The sequence below is a fragment of the Bos grunniens genome, chromosome 15, assembly GCF_055505025.1.
Source record: "Bos grunniens cultivar Pamir isolate PY7600 chromosome 15, Bosgru_T2T1.0, whole genome shotgun sequence".
NCBI classification, from domain to species: Eukaryota; Metazoa; Chordata; class Mammalia; order Artiodactyla; family Bovidae; genus Bos; species Bos grunniens.
Genome location: NC_141179.1, coordinates 50,026,753 through 50,044,096, shown reverse-complemented (window position 1 = coordinate 50,044,096; position 17,344 = coordinate 50,026,753). Strand labels below are relative to the sequence as shown.

The 17,344-nt window shown below is 37.2% G+C and overlaps 1 protein-coding gene and 1 pseudogene across 1 annotated transcript; both read left to right on the top strand.

The window, feature by feature from the left end:
• The first annotated feature begins 6,404 nt into the window (after nt 1-6,404).
• On the top strand, nt 6,405-11,049 carry LOC147358077 (olfactory receptor 52A5-like). The gene has a single exon (XM_086342039.1). The coding sequence runs from the start codon at nt 7,103-7,105 to the stop codon at nt 8,051-8,053; it is 951 nt and encodes a 316-aa protein (XP_086198165.1). The 5' UTR covers nt 6,405-7,102; the 3' UTR covers nt 8,054-11,049.
• On the top strand, nt 9,091-13,765 carry LOC147358076 (olfactory receptor 52A5-like; annotated as a pseudogene).
• Nucleotides 13,766-17,344: the final 3,579 nt, after the last annotated feature.

Genomic DNA, 17,344 nt, shown 5'->3' with positions numbered 1-17,344 from the left:
AGCGTGGTGGAGCTCAGGAGGGACATCTTGGTTGTTGTTTGCCTCTTTATGACTCATTGCTTTTACTCCATTCAGGACTATACTCAGGAATGTGCATAGGCACACATGAGATGGATGCTTCCCCTGGTAGGCCCAGCGTGGGAAATATTCCAGGAAACTACTGTTACACCCTGGGTGGCATCAAAGGAAAAGGACAAATGAAATCAAAGGCCTTGGTGGTAAGGAAATAAATCACTTTGGGATGACATCAGATCTACCCCTGGTGCATCTCCACCCCACCTCCCTGGTAGAACTGGGAGGGACGAGTAAGGTGTCTGCATCAGTAAGGGACAGATTAAGTCTGACCAGGGAAGGAAAGCTTTGGTGGAAAATCTGTCTACACCCCCAACTAGAGCAGGGAGGGACGCCTCTGGTGGAAAGAAGTTGTGGCTGTGGATGCCACTTCTTTCTCTTACAGATGGGCACAAGCAGTTCCAGAACCACTCTTTTAAAATGTATTTTTAAAAAATCTGGGACAAGTTTGATCCCCAGAATTTAAGAAAGACACACCTGATCTTCTGTGATACTGAATGTCTGCAATATCCTTTGGAAGATGGGGAATGCTGGCAGTTTGAAGGATTTCTCAATTACAGTACTGTTTTATAATTAGATCAGTTCTGTAGAAAACAAGACAAATGGATAGAAGTGCCATATGTGTTGTTCTTTATCTGTCTGTGAGACATACCAGACTTGGGTGTGAAACCTTCAGCTCTTTCCTATCCTCTTACTTCTTACTTTGCTCCTGTGTCTGGGGTTTCCAACTGAACAGGCTGAGAATCAGGGCACTCTTCCAGGAGGGGCTGCCTCAGGCTTGGTAAAAATTAAAACAGTACTGTTGGATGAGTGTGTAATTTCTTCAGTTCCGTCTCACCACAACAAAGATTCAAAATGGCAGACGAGTGTTACAGCTTGGTTACAACTCAGTTTTATTGAGCAAAGGATAGTATACCCTCGAGCTGTGAGGGTGGGCCAACCCCAGAGGATAGGCCTCAGTCCATCTTGGCTACCTCCTTTTGTGTATTTGTCTCCTCCGTGCCTTGAGCCTGCCCTATGCGAATTGGGCTGGCCAAAAAGGAGAGGAGTTTATTTCACCTGAAGTTCTCACTCTGGTCCATGGGTTTTCTTTTGTTCAGTTTTCGTGGGTTTTTTCCTTTCTTTGTCTTTTAGCCATTGACATTTTGGACTCCTTTTTCCTATTCTAACTACCTAACAGTACCAATTGCAGTTGAGACTATTTAGAGGATCCAAAAGTACATAGAAACCTTTATGGGACTAACTGTACTTTATGAGCTTACTTGGAGAGATGTCATGTATGTCTTGGGACAAACACTGACCCCTGACTCAAAAAGCTTGAATTTTGGAGGAAGCTACTACTTTTGGAGATGAATGGCTTGAACGTGAGACAAGGGTAAAGAGGGAACATGAAATAGCCCGCCTTCCTACTGGAAGCCAAGCAGATCCCCTAACAGTACCAGACTGAGATGATAACATGGCTAAAGGAAGGTGGGATTAGAGAGACTTTGCCGGATGTATTCTTGAAGGACTCAAGCAAACACGTGCTAAGACTTTGAACTATGCTAAGTTGACTAACTCCTTGGAAGGAAAGTTATGACCAACCTAGATAGCATATTAAAAAGCAGAGATATTATGTTGCCAACAAAGGTCCATCTATTCAAGGCTATGGTTTTTCCAGTGGTCATGTATGGATGTGAGAGTTGGACTGTGAAGAAAGCTGAGCACTGAAGAATTGATTCTTTTGAACTGTGGTGCTGGAAAAGACTCTTGAGAGTCCCTTGGACTGCGAGGAGAACCAACCAGTCCATCCTAAAGGAGATCAGTCCTGGGTGTTCACTGGAAGGACTGATGCTGAGGCTTAAACTCCAGTACTTTGTCCACCTCATGCGAAGTGTTGACTCATTGGAAAAGACCCTGATGCTGGGAGGGATTGGGGGCAGGATGAAAAGAGGATGACAGAGGATGAGATGTCTGGATGGCATCACTGACTCGATGAACATGAGTTTGGGTAAACTCCGTGAGTTGGTGGTGGACAGGGAGGTCTGGCGTGCCGCGCTTCATGAGGTCACAAAGAGTCGGACACAACTGAGTGACTGAACTGAAATGAACTGAACTGAAAGTTTAATTTTTAAAAAATGCCTGTAAGTCCCCATTTATTTGACATGTTGGGTAGCTGATCCTGTATAGTGGGAGTTACCTAATATTGACTGGTCAAAATTGACTACCACCAAGGTAGTTTCTAGAAATAAGAAATTTATATGCATTAAAAAAAAATCCATGGAATCTCCTAAAGATTTCAAAAGTATTAGGGTCAGCTCTTATCACTATTTTCACTTCTTTCAGCCTTGTGAGATGAAATTATGAGTCTCAGAATATACTTGAAATAGAGTCCTAGAATTGACACTTACTACTTTGTCCAATATTCATGCATTTAGAAGCCATTGAAAGCTGGAAAAATTACTCTATTGTTTATGATTTGTTATTAACCCCATTCCTCAGGAGAATTACATCATGCCCTTGTTGAACTGCTGATATAATATGTGTCCTTTGTTTGTCTCACTGGAAACAGTTTCTTTATAACTGCGTGTGCAATTATATTACCATCCCAGTACATACATATAAGAAGGCTGAAGAATTGAGCTTGTGAGTATGTGTTCTTCTAGGTGCCTCTGAGATCTACACAGAGAAAGGATCTAAGGAGACTGTGGGAAATTGGACTCTATAAATATGTATAAAGAGATTTTCTGATGAAATCACAAGAAGAGAATAATAAATACTTTAGTTGTCAGGATTTCACCTAAGACATGAGGAGAATAATAAATAGTACTGAGTTCCTCTTGGTCAGGTTAGCACTTTTCACATTTCTTTCCCCTTCTTACCCCTGATGAATTTCTTTATATCTTCAACTAAAGCAAGTATATGTCCTACCTTATGTATTAAAAATAATACTGAAATAAAAACAGAGGAAACTTATATACTAAGGTAATTAGATTCCTAATATTTTTATTTGACTAGTTATTTACCTTTCCTAATTCATCCCATTCTCCTTACAGATATACATCTGAAAACAGGGCAAATGAATTTGCAAATGTATTGTTTGGCACATTTTTGATATTAAACATATTTGAGGAAAATAAAATACTATTGCATTTCTCCTAGATTTTTCAATAAGGCCAGAAACAAATACTTTTGAATTTTAAATAGAATATCATGAGACTCTTCCTAGAGGAGGTAATGCTTGGGATGAACGTTTAATAATCAATGGTATTTGTCTGATGGGAAAGACAAAGAAATGGTAGGAGGAAATCTAAAGGAAATATAACAAGCGGAGGAAAGCCTAGTAAGTACAAATAGAATTCTAAATTAGTTTGCAGAATTCTAGCATGTATTTCATTATAGTTGACAAATTTGTTAGGATGATTATTAAAATAAGCTTACTATTAATATATATATGAAAATTGTTTCTCTTATTGCTAAGCATTTAGTCACTAAATGTCTGATGGAATGAATAGTTTTCCAGTTTTCTTCTAGAGGAACTGAGGGGGGTTTTCCTCCTGTATGTAATTATGTATAATAAAAGACCTTTGTGTAAATCCTATTGAAGTATATTGACTACAGGACAGGCAAAGCTGGATCAAATAAAGATAATTGAATTTAAAGACCAAATCCAATTTATCTTCTCCCTGATCCCTGAAATAGACTTCACCAACTTGAAACTCCTTGCATGAACATTTAGTCTCTCAGTAGCGTCCAACTCTTTGCAACCCCCATGGACTGTGGCTGGCAAGGCTCTTGTCGCCATGGAATTCTCCAGGCAAGAATACCAGAGTGGGTAACCATTTCCTTCTTCAGGGGATCTTCCCGACCCAGGGATCAACTTGGCTTTCCTGCATTGCAGGCAGATTCTTTATGTTCTGAGCCACCATGGAAGCCTGTGGAGCTGCTTACGAGGTGGTTAAGCATATGTATCCTGTGTTCAGGTTAGATTTATTGAAGTATGATTATTTATTTAGTCGTAGTCAGTTGTAAGTGAAATTCTGAGGTTGGACAGAATGTCTGGGTAGAAAGCCATATATAATGAGAAGAAAAAGAACCATGGGGAAGAATATGGGTTTCAATGGAATTCAGGGCATCAACAAAATAAAGGGAGTCAGAAAAAGCAACAAAGGAGAAGAGTGTCTTGAGACTGAAGGAAAAATGAAAGATAGACTGTGTTTATAGAAACAAAATTTTTATTTTAAAGATAAAATAGTTTTAAGCACTGAACAAATAATCAACATAGAAGAGTCCTTTAAAAAGTTCATTGTATTTGGACAGAGTATAATTTTGAATTTTCTTCAAACATATGAACTTTCAAGAATAATGGAGACAAAGTCTCATGACAATGGTTTAAAAATCACTTAAATTGATTTAAAAATATATAGCAAGTCATGGGGATTCATTTAGGATTATAGTGTATTTCACAATGAGATCACAGCACCTATTAAAACAAATGTGTATAAACCTGAAATATATTTTATCATAAGGGAAATAACTGCTAAATTAATGCATGATTAAAATACATGTTTTGAGGGAAAACTGATAAACCTATATATATATATATATATATATATATATTGCTATGCTATGCTAAGTCACTTCAGTCATGTCCGACTCTGTGTGACCCCATAGAAGGCAGCCCACCAGGCTCCCCCATCCCTGGGATTCTCCAGGCAAGAACACTGGAGTGGGTTGCCATTTCCTTCTCCAATGCATGAAAGTGAAAAGTGAAAGTGAAGTCGCTCAGTCATGTCCGACTCCTAGCGGCCCCATGGACTGCAGCCTACCAGGCTCCTCCATCCATGGGATTTTCCAGGCAAGAGTACTGGAGTGGGGTGCCATTGCCTTCTCCGATAGGTTTATTTATATATATGCAATTTACCAGAGAAAAGGTAAAGGAATGATAATGAGCTGTACTGAGCTCAGTCACTTCAGTTGTTTCCAGCTCTCTGCAAACCCCATGCAAACCCCAGAAGCAGGGAGATTGTGTCAGGGTAAAAGGCGTAGCTAATATGTTACACCATGAATATAAAGTTTGAGAAGAATGTGAATCAGGAAAAGGTAGTAAAAGCAGAAATGGTAAACTAAGACAATATGGGCCTTGTATTAAACTTTTGTGAGTGTATAGGCAATTGAAAATGAAAGCTTAATGAGGGACAGAGAAATGGCCAGAGAGATTCTTGTATTCCTTCCTCAACAAAGTTAGGTAATGATTTAGAAAAGCAAGCAAATAAGCATTTGAATTGCAGGTCTAAGGGACTAAGGGAATACTGTAATAATAGACTGCATTTTGGGCTCATTTACAAGTGGATTTCTATGATGCTGCAGATACTTCTGCACAATCCTACTGGAAGAAGAGAATCTGTGATCAACCAGTATGAGTAGAAGGTAAATGTCATACTGGGTTGATTTTCAGGGTTCTAGGAAATATTTGGAGAAACAGTGATATGAATGATGTGCCTATTTTCAATCTGTGAGAAAAAAAATAAACCTCCAAGGAATTTAAATAATGCTTACATATGGAAATTGCCAGCAAATATCTTTCATAACATACACTAATATTTTCATGGACTTCCCTGGTGGCTCAGTGTAAAGAATCCACCTGCCAATGTAGGAGATGCAGGTTTGATTCCTGGGATGGGAGGATCCTCTAGAGAAGATAATGGCAACCCACTCCAGTATTCTTGCTTGGGAAATCTCGTGTACAGAGGCACCTGGTGCGCTACACTCCAAAAGGTTGCAAAAGAGTCAGATATGACTTACGACTTAATGATTAGAACAACAGCAAATCACTTCCATAATAGAATGAATGGAGCAGACAGAAAACAGAGCTCTATGATAGTGTCCAAAGGTGGTTTGTAATAAATATATTAAAACTGGTTATTTCTCATTGGGAATCACATGATAAACTGAATTCCACTGAACAAATATAGTTACTTATTCAATATATAGTATATTTTAAGTTTTATGTTCATGGTTTTGATACTTTCTGATTTATTTTCCTAGAATAATATTGATAAAATAAATTTTGGTATATATTTGAAATACAGGTAATATTAATTGTTCAGATTTTGATAACTTGAGAAATAATCATAGCAGCTTTCCATCTTTGGATATCATTGAATCAGGTAAAAATTTTCCCAGTTTAAATTTGCAGAAATAAACTTGCATGTGATTCATGTATCACATTTTATCCCAATATAAGTTTGCCTTATTTCTTTATTGTCATGTTACATTTTATGTTATTGTCTCTAAAATACCTATTTTTTTCCATATTTCTTAAAAAATTTACCTAGGTTCCAACTTGGGGATAAAGACAGATTCTAAATACTTGTTACAACCTTATATGTAACATATGTGTACTTAGCATACTAATTGTCTTATATAATTGCCACATTTAGATCATTGCCTATGTCTTCTTTGACTATGCCACTTTATAACTTATTTTCCCAAGATCTAGAGCAACTTCTAAAAGTCTGTTATTATCATTACTATTATTTTACTTCTACTAGAGTGTCCAAATGAATTATAAGTTCTTTGATTGAAAAACAAACAAACAAAAAAAACCAGTTATGTTACACAGAATTTATGTTCTCAGAACTTGTTAGCTTAGCAGAACAAACTGCATTCAATGAGATAGTGTTTAACTAATTATGCAAAAACCAGAAGAATTCACATTGACTAGAAGGAGTGCTTCTTCTCTCTATGGTGAGTGTTTGTATGCCTCTGAGAGTGTATATGTTTCTCTATATGTAACAGAAAATGAGAGAGAGAAATAGAAAACAGAAGCAGAAATTTGAGATACATCAACCAGGGAGACTGTATCTGTATTCCTGGACAAATTTAATTGTTACATTAAAAAAAATGAATATGTCTTTCAAAATGCCATTTTAAACCACATTTAACCACTGACAATATGAATTTAGGTAAAAACAGAAAATAAGAAAGACAGTCAATACAAACTGCCATCTTGAATCAGACTCTCTAAACCCGGCAGTTCCAAGCCAACATGCTCCAGCTCAATGGTACAGTCTTCATGCCCTCAGTGCTGACACTGATTGGGATCCCTGGCCTGGAGTCTGTGCAGTTCTGGATTGGCATTCCCTTCTGTGCCATGTACATCATTGCTCTATTTGGAAATTTCCTAATCTTGGTCATCATCAAATCTGAGCGCGGCCTCCATGAACCCATGTATCTCTTCCTGGCAATGCTAGGAGTGACAGACATTGCTCTCAGTACCTGTATCCTACCAAAACTGTTAGGGATATTCTGGTTCCATTCAGCAGAAATATATTTTGATGCCTGTCTCTTTCAGATGTGGCTCATCCATACCTTCCAGTGTACTGAGTCAGGTGTTCTGCTGGCCATGGCCTTGGACCGCTATGTGGCAATCTGTGACCCTCTGAGACATGCAGCTATTTTTACCCACAAACTCCTCACTCAGATTGGGGTTGGAGTGACACTCAGAGCAGGTGTCCTTATAGCTCTGTGTCTCATCCTCATCAAATGCCGGCTGAAACACTATCGGACCACTGTGGTCTCCCATTCATTCTGTGAGCACATGGCCATTGTGAAGCTGGCAGCAGAAGATACTCGAATCAACAAGATTTATGGTCTTTTTGTGGCTTTCATTATACTTGGATTTGACATAATCTTCATCACACTCTCTTACATTCGAATATTTATAACTGTTTTCAAACTGCCTCAAAAGGAAGCTAGACTCAAAGCTTTTAACACTTGCATTGCCCACATTTGCGTCTTCCTTGTGTTTTATCTCCTGGGTTTCTTCTCCTCCTTTACACACAGATTTGGGTTCCATATTCCATCTTACATTCACATTCTTCTGTCCAATCTTTACCTGCTCGTCCCACCTTTTCTCAATCCTATTGTTTATGGTGTAAAGACCAAACAGATTCGAGATCGAGTGTCCAAGATTTTTCACTTGAAGGATACATCTTGACCTCTCATCTATCTTATTTCAAATAATACAAATTCAGTCTGAGAAACACTAATTTTTAGTGTGATTGTTTGCTTTCTTTTGTTCATTGGTTTCCTGAAATAGAGAGCTCTAGATTTTACATTTGCAACACTGAAGCTCTGATTCCTATTCCAATAATTTCACTTGTATGGATACAGAATTACTTGGAGCATACATTTAGCCAGTAGATAACACAGAAGAAGAAATTATGAAGACTTTGTTTTTAATTAAATAAATTTGAAGGACTTCTTTTAAAAGTGCAACTAAATATTAATACTTTTTTGCTTCTTCTGTTTAAAAATATGAAGTGGCATCAATGCTACTGTGTAAAAATATCAGTGTAATGAATTATAATATATTGTGTATGGAACAAAATCTATGCTGTTGTTTATAAATATACTTATTATCATCATTATTATTGTATTTAAGGCCCTAAGGTTCTTTGTTCTGCAATTATGTGTTGAACATTAAGTCTACTTATACCTTATACATTGAAACATATTTATATTTTATATTTATAATATTAAGCAATGTAAGCATATTTATATTATTAAAATATTAAAATCATACTAAAATGTGTAATAGAGTTATAACTGAAGTTAATGGAAGCATTAAGTAAATATAAAAAACTGCACATTTAATATACTTGTTTTGACCTATGATATGATATATTAGCAATATTTTTTAGGTAAAAGCAAGTTCTATAACTATATCTGAAGAAGAAACAACTAATTCTATAAGAGGAGATTATACATATTCTATATATATATATAGAATCCTTATGTTTATATATATTTATATATATACACATATGACATATATATACATATATATGTATATATATATACTTATATATATATACACATATGACACACACACACACACACACATATATATATATATATATATATACACACACACATATGACTTCCATCACACTTGTTCATGGAAGGCTCTTACTCTGGCTCTGTCTCTGTGTGTGAAGCATTCACGATTAGCTCATATATTTGTAGACAGTTATGCCAGTGCAGGTTAAGGTTTTTGATGACAAAGAAGACCAAATCCTTCACTTTACAGATAGGGGAAGTAAGCTCAAAGTGGTCATGCATAACGATCATGAGTAATGAGAAATATGTTTACCCAAGATTTTCCCTAAATTAGCTCTGAGTATACGTATACTTTTTCAAATGGTTTTCTTGTTAATTTTGTTTCCCAGTAAATACCCAGAAATGAGATAGCTGGATATTATGGATAATGGTTTTTTTCTTATTCCATATAAACTTTAGATTTTTTTTGTTGTTTTATTTCTGTGAAAAATATTCCTTGGAGTTTGATAGGAATAATACTGAATATGTAGATGGCTTTAGGTGATAAGGACGTTTGACAGTGTTAATTCTCCCAAGCCATGAACACAGAATGCCTTTCCATTTATTTGTGTATTCATCAATTTCTTTCAAAACTGTCTGTACAGGTCTTTTACCTCCTTGGTTACATGTATTCCCAAACTCATTTTATTATTTTTGTTGAGACTGCTAATAGGGTTGTTGTTTTAATTTCTATTTCTGCTAAGGCACTGTTAGCATACAGAAATGCAACAAATTTTTAAACATCCAATTTGTATTCTTTAATGTTACTATATTCATACATCATGGTGAAGTTGATACAATAATTTATGTATAAAATCATGTCACCCACAAATAGTGACTGTTCCACTTCTTTCCAATATGAATGAAATTTATTTCTTCTTCTCGCCTAACTGCTCTGGCTAGGACTTCCAATATTTTGTTTACTAGGAGTGCCAAGAGTGGATATCCTTATCTTGTTCTTGTTCTTACACGAATGACTTTCAGTTTCTCACTATGGAGTGTGTTACCTGTGGGTTTGTCACAAATGTCTTTTTTATTATGTTGAAGTGCTTTCTATTCATACTTTATTGAAAGGAAATATAGTTATAGACTTAAATACTGTGTTGCAGTTCAGTTCAGTTGCTCAGGTGTGTCTGACTCTTTGCGACCCCATGAACTGCAGCACGCCAGGCCTCCCTGTCCATCACCAACTCCCGGAGTTCACTCAAACTCATGTCCATCAAGTCGGTGATGCCATCCAGCCATCTCATCCTCTGTCGCCCCCTTCTCCTCCTGCCCTCAATCCCTCCCAGCATCAGGGTCTTTTCCAATGAGTCAACTCTTTGCATGAGGTGGCCAAAGTACTGGAGTTTCAGCCTTAGCATCATTCCTTCCAATGAACACCCAGGACTGATCTCCTTTAGAATGGACCGGTTGGATCTCCTTGTAGTCCAAGGGATTCTCAAGAGTCTTCTCCAACACCACAGTTCAAAAGAAGCAAGTCTTTGGCACTCAGCTTTCTTCACAGTCCAACTCTCACATCCATACATGATTACTGGAAGAACTATAGCCTTGACTAGATGGACCTTTGTTGACAAAGTAATCTCTGCTTTTCAATATGCTATCTAGGTTGGTCATAACTTTCCTTCCAAGGAGTAAGAATCTTTTAATTTCATGGCTGCAATCACCATCTGCAGTGATTTTGGAGCCCAAAAAAATAAAGTTTGACACTGTTTCCACTGTTTCCCCATCTATTTCCCATGAAGTGATGGGACCAGATGCCATGATCTTAGTTTTCTGTATGTCGCACTCTAAGCCAACTTTTTCACTCTCCTCTTTCACTTTCATCAAGAGGCTTTTTAGTTCCTCTTCACTTTCTGCCATAAGGGTTGTGTCATCTGCATATCTGAGGTTATTGATATTTCTTCCAGCAATCTTGATTCCAGCTTGTGCTTCTTCCAGCCCAGCATTTTCCATGATGTACTCTGCATATAAGTTAAACACTGTGTTTAGTGTCATACAAAAAGAGAACTGTCATACATCAGTTTTGACAGATTAACATTCTTTTAATTTAGTACATTGTCTCCAGAAATCTCGTACTATGAAAAGAATAATTCTAGCTTAGAGGTTGTTTTTTTTTTTTTCCCTGCAATTAAACTTAATTTCAAAGTTGTTTACTTCATCCACTCCTGCCTTCTAAAGTGAAGATGAAGAGCCTTGCCTGAAGGCTTCCATCACACTTGTTCGTGAAAGACTCTTACTCTGATTCTGTCTCTGTGTATGTGAAACATTCATGATTAGCTCATATAGTTGTGCAAAGTTATGCCAGGCAGGCTAATTTTTATGTCTGCCTTTTTAATTACAAAGAAGACCAAATCCTTTACAGATGAGGGAAGTAAGCTCAAAGTGGTCATATATAATTGTCATGAGAAATGAGAAGTATGTTTACACAAGATTTTTCCTGAATTGGCTCTGAACACACAGACTAGGTTAGCGCACTTGAAGCAAGCAAGAAGACAGACATATGAGTACAAATGAATTGTATGTTTATCTGGACTATCCCATAGAAAGGATTGTGATAGTTTCAGAGCTCCCTACTTCTTGTTGTGACTGACTTTGCAATGAAAATAATAATAATTTCAATGCATCTATGTGGAAATCTTACTTCACAAACCAATAAGTATCCTCCCAAAGTCAACAATCTTTCCTTATGTAAAACGTAAGATGAAATATTGTTCAGCCATATAGAAGAATGAAATAATGCCATTTGCAGCAACATGGATGGACCTAGAAATTGTCATACTGAGTGAAGTAAGCCAGACAGAGAAAGACAATTATCATATGAAATGACTTACATGTGGAATCTGAAAAATTGATACAAATGAACTTATACACAAAAGAGAAACAGACCCAGAATCATATGAAACAAAGGAGAAAGGGCCAGAGAGAGGGATAGATGAGAAGTTTGGGATTAACAGATACACACTACTCTATGTAAAATAGATAGCCAATGAGAATCTATTATACTGTCCAGATTACTATATTCAATATATTGTAATAACCTATAAAGGAAAATAACCTGGCAAAATAGACGTATACATATGTATAACTGAATCACTTTGCTATATACCTGAAACTAGCACATTTTAAATCAATTATACCTCATTTTTTTTTTTAAATGCCTATATGGCCATGTCCAGCTCTTTGCGACTCCATGAACTGCAGCACACCAGGCCTCCCTGTCCATCACCAACTTCCGGAGTTCACTCAGACTCACACCCATCGAGTCGGTGATGCCATTCAGCCACCTCAGCCTCTGTCGTCCCCTTCTCCTCCTGCCCCCATTCCCTCCCAGCATCAGAGTCTTTTCCAATGAGTCAACTCTTCACATGAGGTGGCCAGAGTACTGGAGTTTCAGCTTTAGTACCATTCCTTCCAAAGAAATCCCAGGGCTGATCTCCTTCAGAATGGACTGGTTCGATCTCCTTGCAGTCCAAGGGACTCTCAAGAGTCTTCTCCAACACCACAGTTCAATAACTCAGAAGACTTAACTACATTCAATTAGATAGTTTTAAACTAATTTTGCAAAAACCATAGGAATTCACATTGACTGGAAGTAGTACTCCCTCTCTCTATAGTGAATATTTGTAAGTTTCCAAGTGTGTATGTGTTTATATCTCTGTATACATAACAAAAAAAGAGACAGGGAAATAGAGAACAGAAGGAAAATTCAAAATAAATTATTCAAGGAAACTCTATATGCATTCACAACCAAATTTAACTGCAATATTTAAAAAAATGAGTATGTGTGTCAAAATGCCATTTGAAACCACATTTAACTACTGATGGTATGAACATAAGTAAAAACATAAAACAATAAAGATACTCAGCGAAAACCACCATCTTGAATCAGACTCTCTAAACCAGAGAGTTCAAAACAAACAGGCTCCAGCTCAGTGGTACAGTCTTCATGCCCTCGGTGCTGACACTGATTGGGATCCCTGGCCTGGAGTCTATGCAGTTCTGGATCAGCATTTCTTTCTATGCCATGAACATCACTGCTCCGTTTGGGAATTTCCTGCTACTGGTCATTGTCAAATCTGAGCCCAGCCTCCATGAACCCATATATGTTTTCCTGGCAATGCTTTGAGTGACAGACATTACTCTCAATACCTGCACCCTGCCAAAAATGTTAGGAATATTCTGGTTCCATTCACCAGAAATATATTTGATGCCTATCTTTCAGATGTGGCTCATCCATACCTTCCAGTGTATTGAGTCAGGTATTCTGCTGGCCATGGCCTTGGATTGTTACATGGCTATCTGTGATCCTCTGAGACATGCAATCATTTTTACCCAGAAACTCCTCACTCAGATTGGTGTTGGAGAGACACTCTGAGCAGCCCTCTTTGCAGCTCCCTGTCTCATCCTCATCAAATGCTGGCTCAAACACTACTGGACCACTGTGGTTCCCCATTCATACTGTGAACACATGGCCATTGTGAAGCTGGCAGCAGAAGATATTTGAATCAACAAGATCTATGGTCTCTTTGTGGTTTTCATTATACTCTAATTTGACATAATCTTCATCATACTCTCTTACATTTAAGTATTTGTAACTGTCTTCAATCTGACTCAAAAAGAAGCTAGACTCAAAGTTTTTAACACTTGCATTGCCCACATTTGTGTATTCCTTGAGTTTTATCCCCTCATTTTCTTCTTGTTTTTTGCACACAGGTTTGGTTTCCATATTCCACCTTACATTCACATTCTTCTATCCAATCTCTATCTGCCTGTCCCATCTTTGCTCAATCCTATTGTTTATGATGTGAAGACCAAACAGATTTGAGATCAAATACCCAAGATTTTCCACTCTAAGGATGCATCTTGAGTTCTCTTTTATTTTATTTCAAACAATAGCAGAAACGAGTACTGAGAAAATGTTCTTGAGAGTTTGTACTTTCTCAGATTCAATGTGTGCTGAAGAGCAATGTTCTGGTTTTGCATTCAAGACAATAAGGCTTTGACTTCTATTTAAACATCTTAGCTTGTTTTGGATACAAAGTTTGTTGAAACACACAGAATTAGTCATATCTAATCTGAGAAATCTATATGCAGGTCAGGAAGCAACAGTTAGAACTGGATATGGAACAACAGACTGGTTACAAATAGGAAAAGGAGTACATCAAGGATGTATATTATCACCCTGCTTATTTAACTTATATGCAGAGTACATCATGAGAAACGCTGGACTGGAAGAAACACAAGCTGGAATCAAGATTGCCAGGAGAAATATCAATAAGTTCAGATATGCAGATGACACCATCCTTATGGCAGAAAGTGAAGAGGAACTAAAAAGCCTCTTGATGAGAGTGAAAGAGGAGAATGAAAAAGTTGGCTTAAAGCTCAACATTCAGAAAACGAAGATCTTGGCATCCGGTCCCATGACTTCATGGGAAATAGATGGGGAAACAGTGTCAGACTTTATTTTTTTGGACTCCAAAATCACTGCAGATGGTGATCGCAGCCATGAAATTAAAAGACACTTACTCCTTGGAAGGAAAGTTATGACCAACCTAGATAGCATATTGAAAAGCAGAGATATTACTTTGCAAACAAAGGTCCGTCTAGTCAAGGCTGTGGTTTTTCCTGTGGTCATGTATGGATGTGAGAGTTCGACCGTGAAGAAGGCTGAGCACCGAAGAATTGATGCTTTTGAACTGTGGTGTTGGAGAAGACTCTTGAGAGTCCCTTGGACTGCAAGGAGATCCAACCAGTCCATTTTGAAGGAGATCAGCCTTGGGATTTCTTTGGAGGGAATGATGCTGAAGCTGAAACTCCAGTACTTTGGCCACCTCATGCAAAGAGTTGACTCATTGGAAAAGACTCTGATGCTGGGAGGGATTGGGGGCAGGAGGAGAAGGGGACGACAGAGGATGAGATGGCTGGATGGTATCACTGACTCGATGGAAGTGAGTCTGAGTGAACTCTGGGAGTAGGTGATGGACAGGGAGGCCTGGCATGCTGCGATTCATGGGGTCGCAAAGAGTCAGACACGACTGAGCGACTGAACTGAACTGAACTGAACTGAATCTACACATGATATAAAGTACAAAACTTAAGCTCAATTGACTCTTGGTGACAGATGTTTCCTAAAAGCAAAATTAAATGATAGTATTTTAGCCTATGCTAAAATATATCAAGTGTCATTTTGGGGACTGCAAAAGAAATTCAGTATAATGTATTATAATTCTAATATATCTGAAAATAAATTTGTCCTTTTCCTCTATCATTTATTGAAACACTTCATCATCCTAAAGTTCTTTACTGAATGATCATGAATTAACCATTAAGTGGGGAATGAGGGTTTTACTATATGCATCAAATGGTAGTAATATTTTCTTATTTCCTGAGAAAAAATCACACAACCTACTACAGGAGCATATATAGTGGAGTTCTTATATATTAAACTCAAATGGAAAAATTTGAATTGGTAGTAACTAAAGTCAGTGTGGAATGATTAGCAATGTACTTCCTTGTTTTATGTTATGGTCTTACAAATAAGTAAAATAAAGTTTTAAATAATGTGTTTTATTACTATAGCTGAAAAGGAAAATAAGTTCTGCAAGTGAAGCTATATATATTTTTAAATTATGCTCATGGTTTTATTATTTTTATGTTTCCATGAATCTAATTTTCAAAATAATTACTGCAGTTGGATTCATACATTTGAACTTGCATTAGCTTTTGTTAACTTAAAATTGCTTTTACTGTAAATGTTTTTGTGGATTGGTGAACAGTGGTTCTTATAGAAACTTATAGAAATTTTAAATAGTAAAGATCAGATGTAAGTTGATAAAATCAACTATAAAGGAAGAGTAATGAGTATGGCCTAATGAAACAGACATCTGATGGCCAAGGCCAGAACCTGGAATATTTAGAGATGTGAATTTGGATCCTCTCCTTTATTCTACATTCTACCTTCTGATTAACATATATTCACTTCATGTTCTTTGTTATGATCCTGAAATCTTCACATTCCATGTAGTTTGTGAAGTATAATTTCAGACTCTACCAGGGCTAAAAGTAACATTTTCATTATATTTATGTGTTCAAGTTTTGGACTAAAATTTGTTTTTAATGGAGTTATGGTTGTCTGTCTTACAAAATTATGTGTGGTCTTCACCATTAACACTTCATTGTCCTTTAATTCCAAAAGATGACCAATAACATGCATAGTGCCAAAAGTCGGAATTTTTCCAATTGGACTTTTTTGCTCTTAGGACACTTTTATACTTAAGAGATGTATCCATTTCTATTAGTTTCACTCTCATTAAGTGTGATATATTTTCTACCTGGAGACCCTGACCCTGATTCTGAATTGATAAAATAGTCTTCATTCTATAACATTAGGCTCAGACATTTTTTTGGTATCTTCTTTCTCAAGATTCCTTAACTGAGGTTTCCTTCTGGGGTCAGAGTTGTTTTGTAATCCACAGTGATCTGTGCAGTTCAAACCATATTATATTAAAATGTATCTGTAGTTTAGGGAATTATGTATGTATGTGCTTAGTCTATGGGGTCACACAGAGTCAGACATGACTGAAGCGACTTAGCAGCAGCAGCAACAGTGCTTAGTTGATCAGTCATGTCCAACTCTTTGCGACCCCATAGACTATAGCTTGCCAGGCTCCTCTGTCCATAGGATTCCCCAGCAAGAATACTGGAGTGGGTAGCCATTCCCCACTCCAGGGTATCTTCCTGACCCCAAGGATTGAATCTGGGTCTCCTGTATTGCTGGTAGATTCTTTGTCATCTGAGCCACCAGTGAAGCCCTTGGTGAATTATACAGTATGTCTAATAATTTAACTTTATCACTTTTTGTCATAATGTGGCACAATAAATTCTTAATGACTTGGACTGACTCTATTACTGCTTTTATTTATTTGGTTTGATGTTCACTGAAAGAAGCAATTTTGAAGGATAGTCTGGTGGAAAAACACATGCCATAAAATCCATATACATTAATATTTATTTAAGGTAATAGAGCTCCCTAGTATTCCCTGGCAACTCTCTGGTGGCTCAGCTGGGAAAGAATCCACCTGCAATGTGGGAGACCTGGGCTCAATGCCTGTGTTGGAAAGATCCACTGGAGAAGGGAACAACTACCCACTCCAGTATTCTGGCCTGGAGAATTCTATGGACTGTATAGTCCATGGGCTCAAAAAGAATCAGACACGACTGAGCAACTTTCATTCACCCAGTATAGATATCTATTGGACAGTTAAAAGTAAGATCTAGGAGGCAGGGAAAGCTTGTCTAGTTCATCTTATCTTCTACTCCTGATATAGTTCTGACACTGGTATAAGCAGAGTACAATTTATTGAATAAACATAATAATGAAATTCCCCTCAGCATCTAATTGCAT

Bases quoted from the DNA above. Each gene is read 5' to 3' on its own strand.
- LOC147358077 (XM_086342039.1), top strand. From the start codon at position 7,103: ATGCTCCAGCTCAATGGTACAGTCTTCATGCCCTCAGTGCTGACACTG.